Raw genomic sequence first — 27708 nt, forward strand, 5'->3', positions numbered from 1 at the left:
TTTTCGTTTGCCTGAGTATGCTCGATGCATAAATCGGTGGAGTTCAATGCTTTAGGATTCTGTTTTGATCAGGGCATGTCATGTACTTTCCAGGTTTGAAAACCGACATTTTCGGTTCGGTAAAGGGCCGAACCGACGCCGACCGACCAGACTGTCCCACCCAACTTTGCCGACCGAGAACCGACCGTTCAAGGGGCTTGAACCGGCCGGAACCGATTCCGGTCGGTTCAGCGGTTTGGGCCGGTTTGGGCCACTCTTTTAGGCCCCTTTCAGAAGGCTTTTTTTGCTCATTTTGGGCTTTTTCTATTCAATATAGTGAATTTATTAGTTAATATTCACAATATTTTAAATTTTTATTCTTGTATTTTTAAAATTCATTAGTAGTTTAAAACAATAAAACTAATATTGTTTTAGAAACTAATAATAGTAACTAGTAAGTTATAATTACTAAATAATACTTTAAAATCTAATAAGTTAGTTAATAACTACTAAGTAATCAATAAAAGTATCCACTAAATGAGTAGATGTTTAATACAAATACAAACCAACACAAATTGTTTTAAGCAATAAACAAGCAACTAATACAAATTAAACATTAAAATCTTGGATCCTTAATTCTTCATTCCATATCCAAAAAGTCTTCAATCTTCAATAGTTGTGACGCCTGATTGTACTCCCATTTTTATATAAATATGAAAAAACAAATTAAGATTAAAGTTAAACATCAAATTTTAATAAATTTGGATAATCAATAAATAAATGAAATTAAATTATAAAAATAAATTAATATTGAATGAATACATTATCAGATTCTACTACAAAACTCTCCACATTATCCATGGCCCCTCGAAGATCAATTGGCGCCGACGGATGTCGTAACCAATTCTGAGTACAAATAAGTGCCTCAACTGTTTTCGAAGCCAATGAACTCCGAAACTGATCAAGTACACGCCCTCCTGTACTAAATGCTGACTCTGAAGCAACAGTGGAAACAGGCATGGCTAACAAATCTCGTGCAATCTTTGCAAGTATAGGATAATTAACCTCATTCTGTCTCCACCAGATCAACAAATCAAAAGATGAACTGAGTGCCTCACAACCATCTGATAAATATCGGTCCACCTCTCTTTTAGCAGCAGTTGATTCAATCTCGTTATCTGGCTCATACCAATCCATATACAATTGTGACTCTTCTTCACTTTCTACTGAGGGTATAGATGTCGAAACGGGCACATGTTCTCGACTACTCGAAGTAGAACCAAATGTAGCATTATACTCATCGTATAAGTCGAATAGTAACTGCCTCACACTAGACACCAAATGTAATCCTCGAGTCTCATCATAAATTTTTCTCAAGTTGCGGGTGAGAAGGCCTAACTTATTTCGAGGATCAAGCACAACGGCAACCAACAACAACAAGTTCAGCTTATCCAATGAACCCCAATACTTATCATATTTCGTTCTCATGCTTATGGCCATGTTCATCAAACAACTATTAGAACTCTGACTCAGTCTAACCAATTCTTTTTAGAGCATGCAAATCTCCACAAAACTTGTATTTGCCGTGACATGAAGGGACCCAGAAAAGCGACAAGTGGCATCATAGAACATTTTCAAAAATTTCACAAAAACCCGCACTGTCTCCCACTCATCAGCTCTAGGAGGCCCTATGTGTCCCTCATTAAAATAAGATAGAAAATTATAATCCTCACTCTCCATCCGCCTAAAAGCCTTTTCAAATTTCTCAGTCGCATCCAACATCATGAAAGTTGAATTCCATCGGGTTTGCACATCAAGACAACAATTTTTTACAATTAATTTTTTCTTTTTCTGCACACTTCGTAAACTTGTCTAATCTAGCAGGGGAGGAGCGCACATATCTAACTGCATTTCTAACCATTGTGATGGCGTCATTACACTCCTTCAAACCCTCATTCACGACAAGATTTAAAATGTGAGCACAACATCTCAAGTGCATGTACTTACCACCCAACACATTCCCCGTCAAAAAATGCTTCAAGTAAGAAATTGCAGTATCATTTGAGCTAGCATTATCAATAGTCACTGTAAATATCTTATCAATGCCCCAATCAAGGAGGCACGATTCAATATATTTTCCAATTGTATCCCCTCGATGATTAGGGATCAAACAAAAATTAATGATTTTTTTCTTCAACTTCCAATCATTATCAATGAAATGGGCAGTTAGGCACATATAATTCAAATTTTGTATCTATGTCCATGTATCAGTAGTCAATGAAACTCTCATCTCCCCGTCTTTAAACAACTTTCTAAGCTTGGCCTTTTCAGATGTAAACAATTTCATACAGTCTCTTGCAACTGTAACACGGCATGGCACTTTAAATTTTGGTTCAAGTAACCAAACCAACTTCTTAAATCCTTGTCCTTCAACAATTCTAAATGGCAATTCATCAATAATTACCATTTCCGCAATGGCCAACCTCACTGCATCTTCACTATATTTGTGGGTTACAAGATTTCTTACCACGCTACTATCACTCTCTCCAACTTCCTCAACCGCCAATGTTTGTTGATATCTATCTAGAGGCCCGCGTTTATGAGGATTTCTTGGACATGCAGATAAGTGGTTTTGCATAGTTGAAGTCCCATTTCTCTTTGAGTGGCAAGCATAAATCTTGCCACAATAGTTACACTTAGCCTTCGGATCATCTACGGGACAACCCTCAACTTTAGTAAAATGATCCCAAACAATTGACGGGTCCTTCCCCTTCCGTTTCCTAGGAAGTGGACAAGTACTACTAGGAGCACTTGAAGGTTTTGGTGTTTGGGTCTCTCCCAAATTTACGGTTTGTTCATCATTATCAAGATCAATTAGAGTTGATGAGGAATCCATCTAACATATGAAACATTAATTTCAAAATTAATTAAGAAACATATATATCATTCACGGCACCAACAAAATAATATATTCAGGTTCATGCAATTAGAGATAACTGAGAGAAACTAATTATTTAGTTCTCTTGATCTGCATCATATAGCACACTCTAGAGTAAAAGAACGATAAACAATATTTAAACTTCAAGACTTACCATCTAGGATTAGTTATGAAGTTGCACTTAATCGTTTTCTTTCAAACTTGTGCTCATCTTATAGACAACTTAATTTATATAGATATATATTCTAACATAACCCTTAAATTAATTTTTACTTTTTTAAGAAAATAGTAAAAGTTAATGATAATACATAATGTTGTTATAACAATCTTATTTCTAGAAATCATCAAAAAATAATATTGGGAGTATATCATTACTCCTTTATTTCTTAATCGGATTTAGCAAAGAAAAGGGTTATAATTATCATGAGCTAGCCCTCCAAATGCAATCTTAATTATAATCAGTAGCTTTCCATATTTATTGGTTAATATTCCATGAGTACTATAGATAATTAGTCAGTGATGGATTCTATGTCAAGGCTTAGTAGCTTAAATACTAATTACTATGCTGCTTTACTCAAGAAACAACAAGATCCTAGCATGTCCGAGGCAGTTAGGCACACTAATTGATCTTCGAGATTGAACAAAATTTGAAACACTAAAAATATATATTAATGTCCGATGCAAAATAAACACTAAAAATAAACATTAATCTAAAAAAATAAACACTAATCTTCGAGAACCAACAAAAGTTGGAACACTAAAAATATATATATATATTTTTGATAAATACACTAAAAATAATATATATATATATATACTAAAAATACACTAAAAATACACTAAAGATTAATACTAAAGATACTAAACAAAATACACTAAAAATATATATATATATATATGTCCGATTGTCCGATGCAAAATAAACACTAAAAATAAACATTAATCTAAACATTCCAACTTAGTAAAATGTAAATAGCAAGATCCTATCAAAAAAAAAAAAGAAACTTACATTACTTAGTAACTTACACCGATAGAGGAAGCCGGAAGGTGCGTCGCGCCGTCGAGCAGAGGCTGGGAAACCAAGAGGAGGCCAGACGCAGGGAGCTGAGCAGTGACCGGGAGAGGGCCAGACGCTGGGAGAACGGGAGAAGCTGAGAAGTGATCGGCAACCGTGGGAAGATAGTTTCTGTTTTCAGAAACTGGGAAGGGCTTAGGGCACGGAAGGAAATGGAAACTCGAAGGGGAAGGGGGGGTATTTTACCCTAATACCAAACGGCGCCGTTTATATTTAAACGTAATCATTTAAGAAGTCAGAAAACGATGCCGTTTCAATTATTTAAGTGAAATGGCGTCGTTTTTATATGTATAAAAATGAAAAAAAATATAACTGAAACGGTCGGTCGGCTTATCGGTTTATTTAGACCTGAACCGCACGCCGAACCGACCGATGCCGGTTCATGATAATTTCCCTCGACCGCCGACCGGTTCTTGGCCGGTTCCGGCATGCTGAGGTCTGTTCCGGTCGGTTTGGGGCGGTTTATCAGTTTTCTGTACACCCCTAGTACTTTCCCAAGACAATGGTCACGGTTGTGCTATTGGGCTGTTTAAAGCTCAAGCAGGTAGAAGGCCTTCTATTGGTGAAATTTATGGTAGCCGCGAATTACTTTTTATAGGGGGAATTGTGATTGGGTCCGGCTACCATGTTGCCCTATTCATATCGCTGGGCAGGTTTTTTTTTTTTTTTCCTAAGTGAACAAAACAAATACTAATATATTTAAAATTACTTTTTTAATCACTAAGTAAAAAAAAAAAAAAAAAATTGGCCCAGCAGTCAAACTGGGCGGTCAACCTCATGCGACAAAGAAGCTTTTTCTATTGTGATTTGATCCATTGTTCATTCGGCCTCGACTTCTTAAAATTTGGAAACATATAGTTGAACTATATTTATCCACACCAACATTATTCCTAACAAAACAAGGTTATGATAGAGGTGTACAAAAACTGGCCAAATCGGCCATAACCGACTCCAACTGGCTGCTGGAGTAAAGAATTGGCTGAAACTAGTAGGGAATTGGTTAGCTAGAGGTGGTAATTTAACAAAATCGACGTCGGCCAGTTCAGTTCCCATTTGAATTAGGACAAAATCGCTGAATCGACGTTATCTACTTATATATATATATTTCAGATATAACTATATGAAACGATGTTTCACTTAAAGAAGTGAAATGATGTTGTTTTACTTCTGTAGTTAAAAAAAAAAAAAAAACTAAAGGGAATGGTGCATTTGGCTTAGGCCAAACGTTGCTGTTTCTATATAGGGTTTAAACAACTTGTGTTGTCCCTCTCTGCTTCTCCTTCTCAAGCCTTAGGTTTGAGTTTTCAGTTTTCACTTTTGAGACTTTGAAAACTTCATCCTCTCCATTAGCAGCGGCCCAGCCTCCAGGACCCTCTCCACCATCCTTCTCCACCGTTCCCAAATGACACAATGACGACTCTAGCCTCTAACCCATTTTCTTCCTTCCAGTTTCTGAATTCCCACTGTTCCAAGTTTCAGCAAAAACCGTTACCACACTGGGTGTTAAAAAAACACCACCACGGTGTTTTTGTACATTGGTTCTCACTTGAGTTCCTTCATGATCTACACTTTCTCACACTTGGGAGAGTATTTTTTTAACATAAATTGATTATTGATATGTAGCGTAAATGAATATGTAAATGAATATGGAAATAATATGTAACAAAAATTCAGTAAAAAGAAGCCCAAAATGTTAATTATTTTGAATAATGAATTGAGCTAAAAAAGGGTACCGAATTGGGTAAAAAAAACCCAAAAATGTATGGCCCAAACCTAGAAACTGGCTGTGAACTGGCTAGGAACCGGTACGGTCGATTTCACCCCCCTTACATGGTCGGTTTCGACCAGTTTTCCTCCCCAAAAATCCTTGGTTGGTCGGTTTCTATTTTGGACAGAAATGGAACCGACCATGTTGGTTTATAGCCCTAGGTTATAATGTTAGAAATGGAAATTGAAGTGAACCCAGGCTTGCTCTTACGACCAGAACTCGAGCACAAAGCTATTTGTGCCTTTTAATACTTTCTTTCCTCACATGTTGGATACCTATTGAGAGAAGAGAAGCTACAACGCATGAATCCCCATCCTAAGACCTTACAAGGACAACTTTCTCGTTGATTGCATTCCAAAAAACTACTTCCATATGATTATATTTATCTTTGGTTTTGTTAATGCTGAAAAATTGCACAACATGCAGTAAGGGGAGAAAAAAGTTATTCTCGGCCCGCTATGATGATTCGGGTCTCGATTGGTGTAATTTAGAGCCCTCGGTGGTCGTCTGGTGCGGTTGTTTGGTGTCTGAGTGCACATCCATGACAGTGAATGGAAAATATATGCAGGGAAAATAAAAAAGGTTGAGATATAGATTTATGTGGTTCGGCATAATGCCTACGTCCGCGAGTGTTTGGGTAGGGGAAATCCACTATAATATGAGTATTTTACATTCTCCCATTGTCTCTCATTGAAAAAGTCAAACTCGAAGTCCCCTTTCTGGTTTGGTCTGATCCCTTTTTATCCCTGCCTTGGGAGTGATGAAAGATGATAGTTTTATTCCACTTCTTGTTGGCGTGCCTGACTTGCTTTCCTTCATTTCTCATTTTTTCTCTTCTTTTCCATCCCTTCCTTCTTTTCCCAACACTTTCTTTTCCCTTGTCCTCTCTGTCTCTTCTCTCTCTCTCTTCCTTTGTCTTCTAGTGGGAACTTTTGATGGGCTGGGTTTGGTTATTACTTATTCGGGCCTAGGATATGTTATCCCCATTTAGTTGCTCGTAATTCTTAAGGTTGATTTGCTTCAAAAGAAAGGTCTTAAGAATCTTTAAGATAACATATGAAACAAATATAGTCTAGTGAAATCCTTTAAAGAAACAAAATTCTTGGAGATATATCGATCGCTTAAGGTGTGAGCGCGGAGCTCGGCTTTGGTGAGAGATGGGCTTGATTGCTTAAAGTGCGAGCACGAAGCTAGGCTTTGTTGGGAGAAAGGCTTGACTACGTAAGATGGGAGCATGGAGCTCCGCTTTGGCAGGAGAGGGGCTCGACTACATAAGGTGCAAGCGTAGAGCTTGGATTTGGTGGGAGAGGGACTCGACCACGTAAGGTGAGAGTGTGCAAAGCTCGGCTTTGACGGTAGATGGGCTCGATCACGTAGGGTGCAAGCGCGGAGCTCAGCCTTGGTTGGAGGTAGACTCGACTGTGTAAGGTGCGAGCTTTGAGCTCAACCTTGGTGGGAGATGGGCTCGACTGCTTAAGGGGCAAGCACAGAGGTTGGCTTTGGCAAAGATGCGAGCGCGGAGCCTGGCTTTGGCGAGAGAGGGGATTGATAGCGTAAGGTGCGAGTGTGGAGCTTGGATGGTGGCAGAGAGACTCGACCACATAAGGTGCGAGCGCATAGCTCAACTTTGGCGGGACATGGGCTCAACCGTGTAAGGTGCAAGTGCAAAGCACGGCTTTGGCCGGAGATGGGCTCAACTGCTTAAGGTGTGAGCGTGAAACTCGCCTTTGGTGGGAGATTGGTTCGACCACGTAAGCTGGGAGTGTGGACCTCAACTTTGGCAGGAGATGGGCTCGACCGCGTAAGGTGTGAGTGTGAAGCTTGACTTTGGCAGGAGATCGGATCAACTGCTTAAGGTGCCAGCGTCAAACTCGGCTTTGGTGGGAGATCGGCTAGACTGCTTAAGCTGGGATTGTGGACCTCAACTTTGGCAGGAGATAGGCTCGACCACTTAAGGTGCGAGCGTGGGGCTCAGCATTGGCAGGAGGTGGGTTCGACCGTATAAGGTGCAAGTGAGCAGCTCGACTTTGGTGGGAGAGGGGCTTGACTGTGTAAGGTATTAGTGTGGAGCTAAGCTTTGCCAGAAGAGAGGCTCGACCTCGTAAGGTGCGAGCATGGATCTTGGATTTGGTGGAAGAGAGACTCAATCGTGTAAGGTGCAAGTGTGGAGCTCGACTTTGGTGGGAGATGGGCTCGACCGCATAAGGTGCGATCCTGAAGCTCAGCTTTGGTGGGAGATGGGCTTGACTGCTTAAGGTGTGAGCGTGAAACTAGGCTTTGGCTGGAGATCGGCTTGACCATGTAAGCTGGGAGTGTGGACGTTGACTTTGGCTGGAGATGGGCTTGACCACTTAAGGTGTGAGCGTGGAGCTCAGCTTTGGCAGGAGTTTGTCTCGACCTTGTAAGGTGCAAGTGCATAGCTTGGCTTTGGCTGGAGTGGGGTTCGACTGTAGAGCTTGGCTTTGCTGGGAGAGAGGCTCAACCGTGTAAGATGCGAGCATAGAGCTCAGCTTTGGCAGGAGAGGGGTTCGATCGCATAAGGTGAGAGTGCGGAGCTTGGATTTGGTGGGAGAGAGAGATTGGGTAAGATGCGAGTGCGGAGCTCGACTTTGATAAGAGATGGGCTCGAATGCTTAAGGTGCGAGTGCAAAACTCTAGCTTTGGCGGGAGATCAGCTCGACCGCGTAAGACAGGAGTGTGACCTCAACTTTGGCAGGAGATGGGCTCGACCACTTAAGGTGCGAGCGTGAAGCTTAGCTTTGGCGGGAGGCGGGCTCGACCGTGTAAGGTGTGAGTGCGTAGCTCGACTTTGGCAGGAGAGGGGCTTGACTGTGTAAGGTAGAAGCGTGGAGCTCGACTTTGCCGGGAGGGAGGCTCGACCGCGTAAGATGAGAGCATGGAGCTTGGCTTTGGTGAGAAAGGGACTCGACCTTGTAAGATGCGAGCATGGAGCTTTGATTTGGTGGGAGAGGGACTCGACAGCATAAGGTGTGAGTGCGGAGCTCGGCTTTGGTGGGAGATGGGCTCGATCACATAAGGTGCGAGCCTGAAGCTCGACTTTGGTTGGAGAGGGGCTCAACCGCTTAAGACGCGAGTGTGAAACTTGGCTTTGGTGGGAGATCGGCTCGACCGTGTAAGCTAGGAGCATGGACCTTGACTTTGTTGGGAGATGGGCTCAACTACTTAATATGCGAGTGCAGAGCTCGGCCTTGGCGGGAGGCAGGCTTGATCATGTAAGGTGCGAGCGCAAAGCTGGGCTTTGACAAGAGAGGTGCTCAACCACATAAAGTGTGAGCGTGGAGGTTGGCTTTGGCGGGATAAGGGCTCAATCACGTAAGGTGTGAGCACTGAGCTCGGCTTTGGTGGGAAGGGGAGGTCGACTTTGCCTGGAGGTGGGCTCTGCCGCGTAAGGTGTAAGCCTGGAGATCGGCTTTGAATAACATGAACTTGAACTGAAACATAGACAGAACATGAACTTGAAACATTAATGAACGTGAACTTGAACATAGCATGGATGTGAAATACATGAACTTATAATCTTGTTCAGTAAGCTTGATAAATAAAGTGACCATGTAGGTGTTACACGGGTTCCCTCAAGCCATCTGTCCATTCTAATTACCGTATCATAACACATGTATTTGTACCAATTATGAGTGTGTTAACATACCACCAGTTTATAAGTATCTGCACCTGCTATGGACACACGTATTGTAAGTGCTAGTTCATAGGTATCTACACATGCTGTGGATACACGTACTGTACATATCCCGTGTCAGGTATCTGCACCCGCACGAGTATACATAACATGAAATTGAAATGTGGCACCATCCTTGTTAGTGTCTGTTGCACTCTGGTCACCAGTTAGGTAGGTCCCATTTGAAACTCATTGATATTTACCTTGTCAACCCAAAAAATTTCACACTTGTTTAGATACTCTAGTGTGAACAAATGAGCTCCACTTGGATATTACCCCATCCTAGCACTTAGGGTCGTGATAGACGTAAACAAACTTGGCATGACTTAAAAAATTGTTCTTGAGATACACAAACTATACTCGACACGAAACATGACATGAAATGAAAGGACAGAAGCCCTAACGTAACATAAATGACATGAACATGAAACAAAAGACATGACTTACTTTGAGACAAAAAATTTTGTAACATGACATAACATGTAACGGATAATATTTTATAACATGGCATAACATGTAACAGAAAATATTACGTGACATGAAATACGTGTAACAAATAGCATAATGTAACATGACATACTTATAACAGATAGCAATACGTGAAAGAATAAATTGTGTAATTAATAAGTATTTCATGATATAATATAATATGTGTAACAGATAAACATGCAATGATATGTCATGACATGAAATATATGATAGCATATATACATAAATTGTAGTTCCCTTATTCAGCAAACATATATAGTAATCTGATAGTAAGTTAAGAGCTAAGTTACAATGATCGTCGCATTACGAGAATTAAGCACGAAACACGAGAAACTGTAAGAAGAGATTCAAAAAGTTAGAAACTTTATCGCTAACTATTAAAAATATGAAACTGCTAACTTAAAGTAAAATTAATGTTGAACCCAAGATTTCAAGTTTCTTATAATTATATATCTACATATTGATTTTGATGATAACAAACGAATTCAAAGAATAAAGAAGTCTTAAACTCAAGTTATCTACACAATAGAGTCAAGCACATCAAAGAGCCAAGCATGAGCAAGAAGGGAACAAACTCACATTAAAACTTATAGAGTAATTTTGTAAATTTCTTTAAAAAATTTGAAATTAAGATTAAGGTTCAAAATTAATATTTTCTCATAAAGTATAAAATTATATTTTCCACATATGCATGATATTTTTGAAAATTAAATTTGAATCTTTTAAAGATGATTGATTGTCATCATTCACATGTACATGACATGATTAAAAATTTAAATTTTGAAAATATTAAAAATGATTGATTGTCATATTTCACATGTGCATATTTTATTTGAATATTTTTAAAAGTGATTGATGCTCCTTTTGACTTATGCAAAAGGTAGATAATCTTGTTTGAAAATTTTTAAAATTAAATAATACTCCTTTTTTCATATGCAAAAAGTAAAAAAATTAGATTTGAAATTCTTAAAAAGTGAATGATGTTGTCATTAACAATTGAAAAAGAAACTTTTATTTGAATTTTTTGAAAAGTGAATGATATTATCTTTGGCATGTAAATCTTTTCAAATTGAATATGAAGTCTTATATGCCTATAAATAGCTCAATTGAGATCTTCAAATCCACAACACAAGAGCATACTCATATAATTTCAAGTTTTGTAACATTTATTTAAAACTTTCAATCTTTATTCTCTAATTATTGAGTCTTAACCCTTGTTCATTTTGAGAGAGATACTGTATTGTTCTTATTTCACTCATTGAGGAGTGTTATCTAATAACTTACCCACTATAAGCTCTTGTATAAGTAAAAGGGTGTATATAATCCTTGTGCGTGTAGAAAATATTCTACATAGAGAATAGTTAAATCATTATGTGTAAAGTGGTTGTAAGTGTAGATGGTGTTCTGCAAGGATTCTTTATAGCAATATTGTTCATATGTGTAATAGGTTTCTATCTCCACCTAAAGAATGTTGAATAGTGAATTTGAAAATCTTCAATGGGTAGCTTGAGGTGAGGACGTAGGCAGTGAAATCGAACCTCATTAACATACTGAATTTACTTTTTTTTTGCACTTACTCTTTATATTTATTGTTGTTTCATATTTTGTTCATATTTTATATTATGTATTTGATTAATAATTGTTAATTTCTTAAATAAAACCCAATTTACCCCCTCTTGTGTTAGTCATTTAGGTAACAATTGATATCAGAGCAATGACTCTTTTGTAAGATTAACTATCTTTTGAATTAAGATCTTATGCTTAATATTGTATCTACATTTAGTGAAGGTCAATCTAGCAGTCGGCTTTAACTATTTTGTAGAGATAATTACTCATTCTGGAAAGTTAGAATGAGAATATTCTTTCAGACTCAAGGTCGAGAAATTTGGAAACGTATTGTAAATGGATCTTATATTCCAACAAAAGTGGTTGATGAAATAAAAATAAAAAAGGAAGAAGAAGAGTTTGATCGTAAAGACGATATAATTTATAAATTGAATTTAACGGCTATGAATTTCCTATATAATGCTCTCGATAGAAATGACTTCAATAGAATAATGGCTTACACTATGGTAAAGGAAATTTAAGATAAATTGGAATGTTATATTCTTACTCATGAATATGAAATGTTTAAGATGAATGATGATGAATCTATTTCTAATATGTACACTAATTTTACTAACATTATAAATAACTCGACAACTCTTGGTAAAATTTTTTCCAACGTGGAGATATTAAGACAAATTCTCAACTCTCTATCAAAACACTGGGAATTAAAAGTGACGGTGATTTTTGAAGCTAGAGACCTCAAGAAACTCGAAATGAATGAACTCATCGGGTCACTTACCACCCATGAATACACATTGAAAAAAAGAGAAGAAGAATGAAAGCCAAATAAGAGCTTGTTATTTAAAGCTGTTCCTCATGAAAGTGAAAGTGATGAAAATGAAGAAAGTGACAATAAAAATGAAGAAGTTGCGATTATAATAAGAAGAATTAAGAGGTTCTTATAGAAAAATAAAGCTCATTCAAAGAAATCTTTTAAAAAGTTTTCTAAGAAAAGTTCATATAAAAATGGCTCTTTAATTTGTTATAAATGCAATAAATTTGAACATATCAAGGCAAGTTGTCCTCTACTGAAAATAGATCAAAACAAGGGCAAGAAAACAATTAAAACTAATGAGATGATGATTGAAATAGTTTAGACAGTGAAGCAAACAATGAAGAATCGGCAAATCTTTATCTTATGGCTAAAGATGACCTTGAGGTAACAAATTTTAATAATATCAAGGATTTTTCATATGAAAAATTACAAAATATTTTAGAAAAGGTATAAGAGGAACTTGAAAAATTGGGTATCAAATATATTATTTTGAAAAAGAAAAATTCTTCTTTAACAAATAAAATTGATATTTTAAGAAAAGAAAACATTATTTTGAAAAATAAAAATCTTGAATTAAAGAAGAAAATAATTGATTTAGAAAATATTGTTGAAAATTTTACGAACGCAAAAAAGAAATATTGAAAAATTTCTTAATAATCAAATATGTGTTTTTGACAAGGCAAGTTTGGGATACATGCCAAAACAAAAATACAAATCTTATAAAAACTTCTTTGATAATCATTCTAAATCAAAATCCAATATTAAAAAATATTTTCATAAAAATAACTTTTTCAAAGAAAGCTACTATTACAATACTCAAGTTCTTCATACATGTCACATGTTATTTACAATTTTTGTAATAAAAATAGTCATAATTATCATATTTGTCCTATTAAAAGAAAACATATAATGACTATTAGGGTACCTAAAAATCTTGTTTCTTCTAATATTAATAAATGAAGGATCCAAAAAACTTGGGTACCAAAAAAAATCATTTTAATTGTTTTTAAAGGTATGCATAAAGTTCTCCACAAGGAAAAATAAATGATTTTTAGATGGTGGATGTTCAAGATCCATGACGGGAGACAAAACTAAATTCTTTGATCTTAAATCTAAAGAAGAAGGACACGTGACATTTGGAGGCGACATGAAAGAGAAGATCGTGGAACTAGGTAAAATTGATAATAAGTCTTCCCTCATAATTGAAGATGTCCTACTTGTTGAAAGTCTAAAATATAATCTTTTAAGTATAAATTAATTATGTGATAAAGGTTTTCACTACAAAAAAAGACAGAATTGCCGGCGTTGGATATGCGCTGGTAACTATCCCAAAAAACGTCGCTAATTACTTTTAAAAGGGATAAGTATATTATTTTGAATGATCATGATTACGATGTTTGTTTTATTATTTTTAGAAGTAACAGTGTTTAAACAATTGAATTTAAAGAAATAGCCTCACAAGATGTTATTTATTTTTCAGCTCAAAATGAAACTGGTTGGCTATGATATAAAAGACTAGGTCATGCTAACATAGAACTTATTTCTAAACTTTCAAAAAATGATTTTGTTAGAGATTTACCAAAGAAAAATTCTTTTAAAGATAAAATTTGTGATGCATGTCAATTTGGTAAACAAATAAAAATTTCTTTTAAAACCAAAAAACATATTTTCACTACTAGACCGCTACAATTGATGCACATGGATATTTTTGGACCAAATAGAGTTGCAAGTTTAGGAGGAAAATATTATGCATCTGTTATTGTTGATAATTTCTCTAAATATACTTGAGTTATATTTCTTACTCATAAAGATGAGGCACATAATGCCTTTATCAAATTATGCAATAAAATTCAAAATGAAAAGGGTTATACTATTTTAAATATCTGAAGTGATAGAGAAATAGTTTGTTAATAAAAATATTGAAACTTTTGTGATGAAAATGATTTTGTGCATAATTTATCTACTTCTCAAACCCCTCAACAAAATGAGGTAATAGAGAGGAAAAAGAGATCTCTTAAAAAGATGGCAAGAATAATACTTAATGAGAACAACTTGCTTAGTTATTTTTAAGCCAAAGCGGTAAATGTACAAAATCATACCAAGTAATATAATGATAAGAAAGATGTCGAACCCAGAGGACTATATACCTATTAACTATTAAAATTGTTCTAATTCTAAATTATATGAAAATCAAGAAAAATGGTGGATTTTGAATTAGAAAATCAATAACAAATTAAATTAAATCAACAACTGAAAAATTGATCGAACACTTGAAAAGAAGAAGATTTTACTCAAGAAGAAAGCACTAAGGCATCAGACTCACCTAACCTATCCAATCCCAAATCCTAACCATATAATTAATCAATTATCATCCTATTTGACGGTGAAATATTCTAATTTATCTAAGACTCTCTCTAGAATAGAATTAGAATTACTCAACATCGATAACCCGCAATATGTATATGCAAATTTAAAAGCATTTGAATACATTAAGATTAATAATATTTCACACAAAAGCCGCACACATCATGTTGGCACATTCCTATCTTTCGTTCAATTCGTGGCAGACATAATATGAATCTAAAACTACATGCATCATCTCTCGAATTAACATGCAAAACAAATCATTCAACGATTGGCCAAATAATTGAAAATATTAAATTCAATGATGTATACTAAAAAAGAATGATAAAATCATGATTACAACGAAATAAGACTCGGGATTGTCATGGAGAGGCTACATCGTAGCTTTAGCAGTAAAAATTAGTTCATAATCTAATCAAAACAAACTATAATAATTCTGGAATTCATAATGAAAATTATACAAAGAGAATATTAAAGAGTTAAGAAGGAAACTCTATGTAGATCGAGAATCTCTATCGTTGATGAACTCCAATTCTGCAGATTTTTGACCTCTTGCTTGAAGCACCGTTTCCTCTTTGAAGATATTTGTTTTTGGTTCTAGTTTAAACATGAAAGTTGTAGGGTTTTCTCTTGTCTTTCTGTAGACACCAAAATTACCCTCATTAAAATTTTATAGAAAAAGTTATCCTCACGAAGGGTACTTTAGAAATTTCGAGAAATGAACGTTTCCTATTCTCTTGATGACTCTTTCAATTTCCATGACTCCTTCAATTTATTTATTCCTAAACAAAAATAAACAAAATAAATAGAAACTCTAATAAATAAGAAAATTAAATACAAACTAGTATAAAATTAAGAATAAAAGTATGACAAAACTTATATAGAAATTAAGAACATCAGTAAGTACTGCATGTTATGTTATAAATATAGTTATGTTAAGGTCTAAATTAGATAAAACCCCATTTAAACTTTAGAATGAGAAAAAGTCAAACATTAGATACTTTCAAGTATTTGAATGTAAATGTTTCATTTTGAATAACAGAGATAATTTAGGCAAGTTTGATGCAAAATCTGATCAAGGTATATTTCTTGGGTATTTTACTAATAATAAAACTTATAGAGTGTTCAATAAAAGATTTTGATTTTACAAGAATCTATGCATGTAGTATTTAATGAATCTAACCCTCTACTCTTCAAGAAATCTGTTGATGAAGAAATAGGAGGTATAAATAACATAGAAAGTTTCAATTTTAACAAAGAGAATACAATAGATGAAGTCCAACATGGAGACCTCAGGAAAGATAATTAAACTTAATACAAGATGCAATTAAACAGTGAAAATTTGTGAAAGATCATCCAGAGGAACAAATTCTGGGAGATCCTTCACAAAGTGTAAATACTCGATTGTCTCTTAGAAATATTTACAATTATACTGCTTTTTTATCTCAGATTGAACTCAAAAATATTGATGAAGTACTTTTTGATGAATTTTAGATTCTAACTATGTAAGAAGAACTAAATCAATTTGAAAGAAATGATGTTTGGACACTTGTTCCTAAACCTAAAAATCATACTATTTTTTGAATAAAATGGAGTTTTAGAAATAAGAAAGATGAGTTCGGAATCATTACTAGAAATAAGATTCGACTTGTAGCCTAATGTTTCAATCAAGAAGAATTGAAGACTTAAAGTGAGAATGATGAAAAAATACATGAGTTATAGAGATGTAAAGAAGATTTGATGCGAATTAGATGAAGTTTAAGACTGATTTTATATAAAAACAAGACAAGTTATCATCTCTTAAAATCTTATTTAGCCAAAAATTACAAGATATGTTGGACCCATATTGTCAAAAGTTTTCTTGCTAAACCAAAGAGAGTAATAGCAGATTGTCCATATTTTTCTCGTAAAAGATGAACATCTACTATTATCTGTTGATGTTGATCTTGTATTTGAACTCTCTCTCGTTCTAACTCCTCTATTCGTGGTTGCAGATCATGAGTATACCGGTTTGTAAATTTTTTCAACTCCTTGTTTTCTTGCTTTAACCTTTTATTCTCTCTATCCTTATTAGCAAGAGTCTATCGTAACTCATATATTTGGTTGCTAAGATGATCAACCTTACTCACCTTAGCCATTAATCTCTGAGACATGGTTGTAACAGATATAGCATATTGAGTACTGAGCATTCTTGATTATGCAACAACCTCAGAATCAGCCCTACCAGAAAAACTAAATCTCTGCTCCTATCCTGATATTGACGGCCTTAAGAGAGAAAATTGGTGGTTGAGGTGTAAATGGTTCATGATTCAAGTCTGGAATATTAATAGAAGAGAATTGCTCGACCATACTATCGTTATGGAAAAACAAAACCAAGGACAATGAGCAATGTGAGATTTTTTTGGTATCAGATGGTGAAAATAGTCATTTTTAAATAGAAACACAGAGCCTTCAAATCTCTACTCAATCCCGTTTGTCAACAACAACAAGCGATTTAAATCTCCAGCCACACTAAATTCATAGAGTTAGACCTCAAAGATTTGCAGCACTTTTCGAGTCACGAGCGACTCCAATTTTTTGACTATTTATAATTTCTACTAACAAATTATTTTTATCAGTCCATTTACTTACTACGGATCCTTTTTAATAATGCCAAAAGGGGAGAAATTTTATATTAGAAGCTTAACATTATTTGCATTATTAAGCTTGTTATATATGTTTGGAATTATTTTTATCTATTGCTTGAAAAACTAATGCACAATGTTAGAAGGAGTTGAACTATTAATACAGGCTTCAGAGCTCTACTAAATATTTGCCATCATAAAAAATGAGGAGATTATTGAACCCAAGATTTCAAACTTCTTATAATTATATATCTACATATTGATTTTGATGATAACAAATGAATTCAAAGAATAAAGAAGTCTTAAACTCAAGTTGTCTACACAATAGAGTCAAGCACATTAAGGAATCAAGCATGAATAAGAAGGGAACAATCTCACATTAAAACTTATAGAGTGATTTTGTAAATCTCTTAAAAAAACTTGAAATTAGGATTAAGATTCAAAATTAATATTTTTTCAGAAAGTATTAAATTATATTTTTCACATGTGCATGCTATTTTTGAAAATTAAATTTGAATTTTTGAAAGATAATTGATTGTCATTCTTCACATGTGCATGACATGATTAAAAGTTTAAATTTTGAAAATATTAAAGATGTTGATTGTCATATTTCACATGTGCATATTTTATTTGAATATTTTCAAAAGTGATTGATGTTTTTTCTGACTAATATAAAATGTAAATGATTTTGTTTGAAAATTTTGAAAGGTAAATAATATTCCTTTTGTCATATGTGAAAAGTAAAAAGATTAGGTTTGAAATTTTTTAAAAGTGAATGAAGTTGTCTTTGACAATTGAAAATGAAAGAACTTTTATTTGAATTTTTTGAAAAATGAATGCTGTTGTCTTTGACAATGAGAAACTTTTATTTGAATTTTTTGAAAAGTAAATGATATTATCTTTGAGATGTGAATATTTTCAAATTTGAATATGAAGTCTCATATGCTTATAAATAACTCAATTGAAATCTTCAAATCCACAACACCAAGAGCATTCTCATATAATTGTAAGTTTTGCAATATTCATTCAAAACTTTCAATCTCTCTTCTTTAATCATTGAACCTTAATACTTGTTCATTTTGAGAGAGATATAATTTGCACTATATTGTTCTTATTTCACTCATTGAGGAGTATTTTCTGATAATCTACCCACTATTAGCTCTTGTATCAGTAAAATGATGTGTATAACCCTTGTGTTTAGAAAATGTTCTACACGAGGAATAGTTGAATCACCACGTGTAAGGTGATTGCAAATGCAGATCATGTTCTACATAGATTCTTTGTAGTGGTGTTGTTCAGATGTGTAATAGGTTTCTATCTCCACCTGAAGAAGATTGAATAGTGAATTTGAGAATTCTCAAGGGATAGCTTGAGGCGATAACGTAGGCGGTGAGGTCGAATCTTGTTAACATACTGAGTTTGTTTCTCTCTTACCCTCACTCTTTATATTTCTTACTATTTTGTATTTTGATCATATTTTATATTGTGTATTTGATTTATAATTATTAATTTCTTAAATACAACTCAATTCACCACTCTCTTGTGTTAGTCATCTGGACAACAATTACCATTTTACCCTCTACATGTGAAAAAATGATAATTTACTCATAACTTAGGATTGCACATCCTAACTCTAAAAATAAAAATTTACATTTCTTATGTAAATTTTGTTCCTAAACTCAAATATCAACTTAGAAAAAAAATTAAAACCAAACACTATTATGAAAAACACTATACGACCATATCTTTTTATTTTTGTTGCAATTTATTCTAACTTCAAAACTCATAATCAAACCGAAATTTTGCAACAAAGATCCTCTTATCCTAAATTTAAAAAAATGATTAAAAGATCCAATACAATATACTTCTCATAAATACAAATATTTTTAGTAAAAAAATCCAAACTTTTTAACTAAAAATACAAACTCTTGAATCTCAAGATTTGACCTACTTCGAAACATTTCCAAAACTCCAAAAATTCAAATATTTCTTCTAACATATTCATAGTACATTTTTAAGAACTAATATGCTTTTAATCATCACATAAAAGTCACCAACAATTACAAAATATCACTTGAAGTACTCGGTTCAGACGCTTAGTCAAAAACAAAATTTTTTTCACAAATTGCTTTGATCAAACACTTGATCCGAGGCATACAATGATGAGATATTCAAACCAAAATATCACATAGTTTAAAAATGTGTCCTAAAGAAGAAAAAAGCATTAAACTTAAAATCACATGGCTAAAAGTAAACCAAAACATAGATTTAGCCGAAAACATCAAACATTTGAAGTAACCGAGTATTCTCTTGCATAAAAATTCATATATTTGAAACTAACATAAAAAATCTTCAAAACAACATCTTAACATGTAAATAAGAGGCTGTATCATTAAATAAATTTATCAAAACCATTGGAGTAAGAATAGACCACAAAAGGTCTAAACTTTCTTAAAACAGAAACTGTTTTTCCTCTTTGAGTTTCTAACCTTTTAGATCTAAGAAAATATTTCATCAAAATTTTTAATCATGAAACTAATTTATAAATATGTTGAAAACACTTCATAAAAATTTCGGACAGAGATTTGTTCATTGGCTTAGTTAAAAACACTAAAATACAACACACTCTCCAGATTATTGCCTAGATTGACCTTTCTATGTTTAAAACAACTTTTGATCAATCAAATGACCATGAAATCAAACTATTCATGAAAACTAAACTAAATACAAACAACTTTCATGAATGAATTATTGTGAGAAAATACTTATAAGAGTTCCAAAAATGTTACGCAAAAATGCTTAGAAAATTGCCTGAGAGAGCTTAAGTGTTCTCTCCAAGAATGGGAAAGAGAAGTGGTAAAGTGAGTTAAAGGGTGCCTTGAACACCTATTATACTTATAAAAAGGGAAATATGAGCTTGAATGACACATTGGTAGAAGAAGAAAACACTTGTAAAGGGAAAACGTAAACAGGTGCACATTTGTAATAATTGTTACTCATAATATTAAATATGTACATGTTTATGTACATTTTATTAATACAAATGGGTTTCGTTACTTGATTATTAGCGTGATGAAGGAGATATACCAGTCTTGGACACATGTAATAATTTATTTGGCCCATCAGAGATAGATATATCTAATGTTGGACACGTTCATGTATATCAAGACGTATCTATATATAATTGTTATGTATTTATATTTGAATTGTTGCTTGGCTATGGAAGAATTAATTGTTAGACATTATGAACATTAAACCAACATTTGGCTATTTTTATTTATTTATCACCAGATTGTTCAAAACAGCTTACCTTTTGACATTAGTAGAACGCAGCTTCAAGAAATAGTCATTGAGACTTAAGAAAGTCTAATGATTTTTTTCACACTAGAGTATGTTTTTTATTATTTACATACAAACAATTATATACACACGACATAACTCATTAATTGAATATCATTCATTACATATGCGACTTGGGTTGGATGGATTACAACCAATGCATCTTGGGTTGGATGGATCACAACCAGAGAGTGTGGACGGGAAATGTCATTGAGATTACTTTGCATACTTCTTAAAGAGGGTTGGTTTTTGTAAGGGGGAAGGGGGAATGATTTCTGAACCTGCTATACCATGAAGTTTTTTTTAATTTGTAATTTATTTAACTTAATGACTGTTAATTAGAGTGATGATATTGTTCAATTTCAGGTGAACCATGAAGACTTCCATGAAGGTATCATACATGTTTAGGTATTCCAAGAAGAAAGTTGAGAATGTCGTAGTTGGAACTTTGTAATATGTAACTTGAAAACTACATATTTGAATATAATGTATTAGAACCTAGAGAATAGAATATAATGTTCTAAAGTTGGTTGTATTAGTATTACTTCTCCAATATTTTTGTTACTATAAATATATATTGATTGCCATTTTTATTATGCAGTATGCTACCTCGAGGGGGTGTATACAATTGTTATTTACAGTATCTTATTGAGTGTTTCTTACTAATTTCTTGACTATCGTACATATGTTTAGGGTAATAAGTTTCCAGGTTTGGTATTAGTGAAGTCGTGTATTAGTCATGTACCACATTGCGATTTTAATTTAATGATTTAATGGCAAACCACAATGAAGAATGATAGAAGATTGTACAATCAAATTCTACTTTATTTATTTGGTTGAGTGTTGATAGATAGCTCATGATTAGGCTTTTCATTTGTTAGCTTATATGCAGATTGTTTAGACTGCGTATGACTAGTTTATGTATGCTTATGCGCTCAAATGGTGCGTTGTTTTTTTATTAGGCAGTATGTATATTTGTACGTAGATGCTAATTCGAAGTCCTTCCTCTTGCATTTTGAATGCATGGTATATTTGCCTGTGTGAAGGGAGCATCATATTTACATGTGCCAATGCTAGGGAGTGCACTTAGTTCTCATAATTTTGACTAATGGGAGCAACCTATTATGTTTTAGGGGAACGGTCTTAAAAAAGAAACTTTCACTTTCCATTTCACATACCTCCCTCAATGCCCATTCATCAAGGTGAGAAGATTCTTACTCATCGGTCTGAAGGATCAAGTTTGAATAATTCATTAGTGCAACTCGAGCAGAGAAAGAGGGTTGGAGATGAAGATGATTTTATTGTTCCTGTATTTGTTCAATTAGAGACAGAGCAATAATGTAGTGAAACTCAGAACGGTATTGATAGTGAAAACCTCAGTCCCTTCTGCCCTACATATTCTAGTCCCTTCTGCCTCTAGGAGGATATTTAGTACATCCATCATCACAACCCAAAAATTCAGACTATCACATAGCAAAACTTCTAACTTAGATTATTAACTTGCAGTATATGAAGTAACCTAAATACTATCAAATGACTTGTGATACAATCCTACATCACTTAGATACTACCAAGTTTCATGAAACAACAATGGCAAAAGCCCAATACACCCAGAATAGTGTGTGAAAGCCTTATTTCAGCTTCTTGCTGAAGAAGCACTAACTTTTTCTTCACAATCTCCTCATTTCTATTGGATAGCACCATCCATCTTTTCTCGATCTCATCTGCTCTCTTTCATAGCTGAATCTCCCTTTTTTCGATATCGTCGAGTATCTTGTCGAGGTCCTTCCTTAACAATTCACTTTTTCTTCTCAAAAGTTCTTGCTCTATGTCTTGACTATCTAACCAATTGCAATACTTGCAGTATAGTAATCCCTAATCATTTTAAAGAAAAATGTTAGATGTACATAATATTGAGTAGGACTATCACACATAAATTAAATGTTTAATAAATGTTGTAGTTACCTCTATGTTATACTTTGGATATCCTAAGAAGACTCGTTTAGATTTTTTTCCAGTATTTGAGTATCTTAGTGTAGTTTCAACCTTACAGAAGTACATTGATTGACTCAAAGTACATTTAAACAAAGATGAAGAAGACATTGATAATGATGATGACAATCTAACCAAAACCAAATTCACAATACAACAATCTAAACAATTGAAAAAAAAATATTTTACTCACATTCCAAGAATCTGAATACTCTAGGAAAAGATGGTTATGACCAGAATTTAATTATAGCAAATACTAACGAGTAGCATACTATAATTTATTCTCAGTGGTCACTTAATAAAGATTCTACCACCAGTTTACATAATTGTTGTTCTTCTTAAACATGTCAATAGCAAAATCAACAATTGCTAATGGCCCTAAATGCCAATGCATCATTTAGGATAGAAAAAGTCTAGATGTAGTCAGTGTGTGCAAATGCGGGGCAAACGTGCTGACGTGGAAAAATCAAAACGGTTGCATTTTTGTTTTAGACGGTCTGCCTTCATCTCACACAATCAGATCCTCCTCTTTCCTTCCATTTCCTTCCATTTCCTTCCTTCCTATGTGTTTCGAAAACTCGAATACCCTCTCTGTGTTTATCTCTCTCGAAGCTTTCTTCCTTCCTTCATTCATCTGTGTTTATCTCCTTCGATTGTGCCTCTCTGTATTTACAAACCTCGAAGATTCCTTCCTTCCTCTCTGTATTTCGAAAACTCGAAGGCCCAATCTATGTTTATCTCCGTCAAAACCCCTTCCTTCCTCTATGTGTTTCGAAGACCCCATCTGTGATTATTGGCCTTTGAAGCCCCTTCCTTCCTTCCTCTATGTTTCGAAGACGCTCTCTGTATTGTGTTTCTCTCCCCCGAACCCCTTTCCTTCCTCTCTTTCGAACGCCCTTTTTGTGTTCGAAAATGCAAAATGCAATTTCTCTCCCTCGATCTCCTTCCATTTCCCTTCCTCCCGAGTTCTCACCTCCCTCGAAGATGACCTGGTAGATCTCCCGTCCTCCTAACCCTAACCTAGTCCATTTCCCTTCATCTCAAAACCCTAACCCTAATCATTGTGCTTCCACTTACCTTCATCCCGAAACTCTAATCGTAGAAGAAGGTGATCAACGAACAAGGAAGACACTCACCCTGTCTGGTCCAGATGGAAGGATACTTTTTATTATTATTTTTGTATTATGCATTATTTTCTCTTAGTATGTTATTTGCTTTTGTTTTACATTTCAACTCTTTTGGTATAAGGTTTTTTCTGGTGATCATGTTTTGACTAGTGAATGGGTTATGCCTATGGTTTATGTGCATTGTATTTCTTTTGAATGCTTGGATTAGTGAATGGGTTTTTCTGAAAATCATGCTTGGACTAGTGAATGGGTTATGCTTGTGGTTTATGTGCATTGTATTCCTTTTGAATGCTTGGATTAGTGAATGGGTTATGCCTGTGGTTTATGTGCATTGTATTCCTTTTGAATGCTTGGATTAGTGAATGGGTTTTTCTGAAAATCATGCTTAGACTAGTGAATGGGTTATGCTTGTGGTTTATGTACATTGTATTCCTTTTGAATGCCTGGATTAGTGAATAGGTTTTTCTAAAAATCATGCTTGGACTAGTGAATGGGTCGTGCATTTTTAAGTCACAAGAATGGAGTAGGTGTTGTTAAAAAGATTCCAGATTTCCACAAATCTTTTTTTGTCCCTTCTTTTTTTTGTTTGTTTTAAAGTTTTTTATAGTAACAAAAATTTGGATTTAAAAATTCTTATGAAGCATCTTCTGTAATGAAGGAGTAGTATGGTTAATTTAAAGAAAGAGGAATTACTAGGCTTCACATAATCTGTATCACCAAATAAGTTATGAGAGATGAGACCAAAGTTTTGTTAATAATTGTGTATTTATTATTTTGTTACCTAAAACCTCCTCTTGTTTAATAAGTGAATTTGCAACTTAATTTTAACAGTTCTAAGCAAGAAATGTCTTTCATTTCGATAACCCATTAGACCATTGAGTAGAAAGTGTCACAATAATCGGCACACATGTTAGTGAATTACACCCAGTTCTAGAGGTGCATAAGATAGAATGTGTGTATATTTGGGAGAGTGTAAATAAATTGCAAAAAATAAAAACAATATTAAAGAGGAAGCGGCAGGGATGTTGTCAATGAACTGGGTGGATTACCTTGCTGGGGAATTTGAGTGAAGAAAATATTAATTAAGTATTTTTAGTGTCCAATACAGTAGCATTTTGCTTTACCACTTATAGACCTGCACTTAACTACAAAATATACAGATGAGACTTATACAAATGTTTGATTTTCCTTTAGGTTTAAGTGGACAACATTCATGACTGGAGGTTAAAGATCTAGCTAATACTTATTAGCGATATTCCTATGCAGCTCTTATTCTAGAAAATACATACAGAGTTCATCTATTCTAAAAAAATACTGCTACTTTGTTTATTCAACCCTATGTATGATTTAAAAAAATTACTTTGTTTATTCTGAAAAATCATACAGAGTTCATTTGTTTAATGTCTGCTACTTTCCTAAAATTTTCTGATTTTCTATTGTATTGCTTGATTGACCATTTATATCTACTTGACTTATTCAACATGATGATTCACTGGGAAAAATAGAGTTTTCAAGTTTATGCGTGTCTTTTTATGTGTGTGCATTTCTATTGCGATTTTGGTTCATGTTAGAATGTCATCATCATCACTGTCTTCTTCATCCTTTGGCAAACCCACTTTGGGTCAACTATTGTGTTTCTGTGAGGTTGAAACTACATTAAGATACTCAAATACTAAAAGAAATCCATGATGACCCTTCTTAGGGTGTCTAAAATACAACACACAAGTAACTACATGACTTGTAATGTAACTTCTTTAATATATTGTACAATATTACAAACATCTAACAATTTTTATATATGTGGGCAAATTTCAAGGATTACCATACTGTAAGTATTTCAAGTGGGTAGATGGTAATCAATGCATAGAGCCGAATCTACAAGCAAAAAAAAAAAAAATGAACTATTAAGGAAGGAGGAAGAGCTCGAGAATAGACTCAAGGATGTCGTAAAGAGGGAGACTGAGCTCTGCAATATTGTGGATGACATCAAGAAGAGAGAGATGGTGCTATCCAGTAAAAATGAGGAGGTTCAGAAAAAGGAGTTGGTGCTTCTTGAGAGAGAAGCTATCCTAAGGTGTTCACGCATGCTACCCCGAGTGTTTTGGGGTTTTGTACTTGTTGTTTGTTGTTACTTATTGACTTGGTAGTGGTTTATGTGTACATCATAGTTGTTGTTGAAATTTTAAGTGTTATAAGTTATTTAGTTATTAGATTTGTATAAATGTGTTATAAGTTATTTAAAGAATTGGGCTGTAGTTTAGTCTGAATGGGTAGTGGTTTATGTTACATCTTAGACATATTTATATAGTTAAAATGTTTGTAGAACCAACTTTTAGAGAATTGATCAAATATTAATGTGACAAGAATTATCAACACAGATTTGCGGTTTGAGAAGACAATTGGATACTAAAAGTTGGTTGCATGCACAGTTGGCGTTTCCTTTGTTTATTCCCTTCCACATGCTTTCAAATGACAACTGCCCCTTAACTCTTGGAATATCATGAATGCTTTATCAATACTGGACTTATGGGAACCAAGTCGTCCACCCACTTGTAAAACTGGTTCATTTTTACCTCATTATTTACAGATTGCCGTAGTGGAGTGTTTGGAAGAGAGGGCACGTAATTGAGCCATCATCTACTCTTCCAGTATCCTCCATGCATAATCATCCTACTCTAACCATTTCTTCCCACAATTTTCATACAAATATAACATCATGTCTTCCCATCATCTATTCCTGCAGTATCCTGGCATGCATGATTGAGCCATCACTTTCCACCAAGCTTTATACAAATATAACATCAGAACCTATAAATAACAGATTTCTTCCCACAAAAATACAATTACAAAAACTCCTAACCCCAAGCTTTCTTCTTATAAAAATAATTACAAAACTTGTAAATAAGAAATTTCTTCCAACAAAAATAGTTACAAATTTTGGAAATACCAAGCTTTCCTTCTTACAAAAATAATTACAATACCTGACTCTAGCAATATTTCTTCCAACAACAAAAATTACAAAACTATAACCACCAAGCTTTCCTTCTTACAAAACTTGGTTACAAAACCTGTCACTTGCAATATTTCTTCCAACAAAAATAATTACAAAATTATAACCACCAAGCTTTCCTTCTTACAAAAATAATTACAAAACATATCACTTGCAATATTTCTTCCAACCATTTGGTCAAAAATCGGGTGTTGCCAAGCTTTCTTCTTCCAAGCATTCAACAAAAATCAGCAACACAACATCGCACAGAAAAAATCTCCTGCATCCCTCTAAATTAAAAATATTTAATAAGAAGTCATATCTAATACACAATTTTCATGCACATACCACAAAATTGTTTTACAAGTTATAAAATTTCAACAAATATTTACAGAAATTAGCTGAGTTTACCATATCATTGCATCGATTGTGATTGATCAAACCCAGGCTGCACACATTGTGATCCATCAAACCCAAGTTGCACCTGTAAATAATAAATAGCAAATATTATTGTGACTTCAATATGATTATTAATATAAATGCAAGTTTAGGAATATTACACTTTTTTGACTCCCAACCATATTTTGGGTTCCATTAATGTCAAAAGCTAAGCTGACTGGAACAGTCTAGTAATAGATAGGTAACAAAAATATGGCAAATATAAGCTAATGTATTTAAAATTTAATCCTTTTCCAAACAAACAAGCAATTTCTTCCAACAAAATAAATATGTATACCTGCATATCTATCTTAGATTGCCCAAATAAATTCCTATGCGTGTCCTAGGCTGGCGTATATCCTCTATCTCGCTAGTTATCAAGTAATAAGTATAATTACAAAAATGTATCTATATTTTCATAAAGAAATCCTTTCAAATAAACATGTATATGGCAAATATTATTGTTATTAAAATCTTCGAACGTCTTTACGTTTTCCCTTTACAGTTGC

At 34.0% G+C, this 27708-nt stretch overlaps 1 protein-coding gene across 1 annotated transcript; it reads right to left on the reverse strand.

The window, feature by feature from the left end:
• Window positions 1-2233: 2233 nt before the first annotated feature.
• On the reverse strand, window positions 2234-2875 carry LOC122282331. Its single transcript, XM_043094291.1, has 2 exons — window positions 2444-2875; window positions 2234-2302 (listed from the first exon to the last, which is right to left on the reverse strand). The coding sequence occupies exons 1-2, from the start codon at window positions 2873-2875 to the stop codon at window positions 2234-2236; spliced, it is 501 nt and encodes a 166-aa protein (XP_042950225.1).
• Between the last annotated feature and the right edge of the window lie 24833 nt (window positions 2876-27708).

This window comes from Carya illinoinensis, chromosome 11 (genome assembly GCF_018687715.1).
Source record: "Carya illinoinensis cultivar Pawnee chromosome 11, C.illinoinensisPawnee_v1, whole genome shotgun sequence".
In the NCBI taxonomy this organism is placed as follows: domain Eukaryota; kingdom Viridiplantae; phylum Streptophyta; class Magnoliopsida; order Fagales; family Juglandaceae; genus Carya; species Carya illinoinensis.

What these genes read in the sequence shown, in the direction of transcription:
- LOC122282331 (XM_043094291.1), bottom strand. Translation starts at nt 2,875, where the DNA reads ATGGATTCCTCATCAACTCTAATTGATCTTGATAATGATGAACAAACC. An exon ending in GGTTGGCCATTGCGGAAATG is followed by an intron (nt 2,303 to 2,443) that starts GTAATTATTGAT and finishes ACATCTGAAAAG; the next exon opens with GCCAAGCTTAGAAAGTTGTT.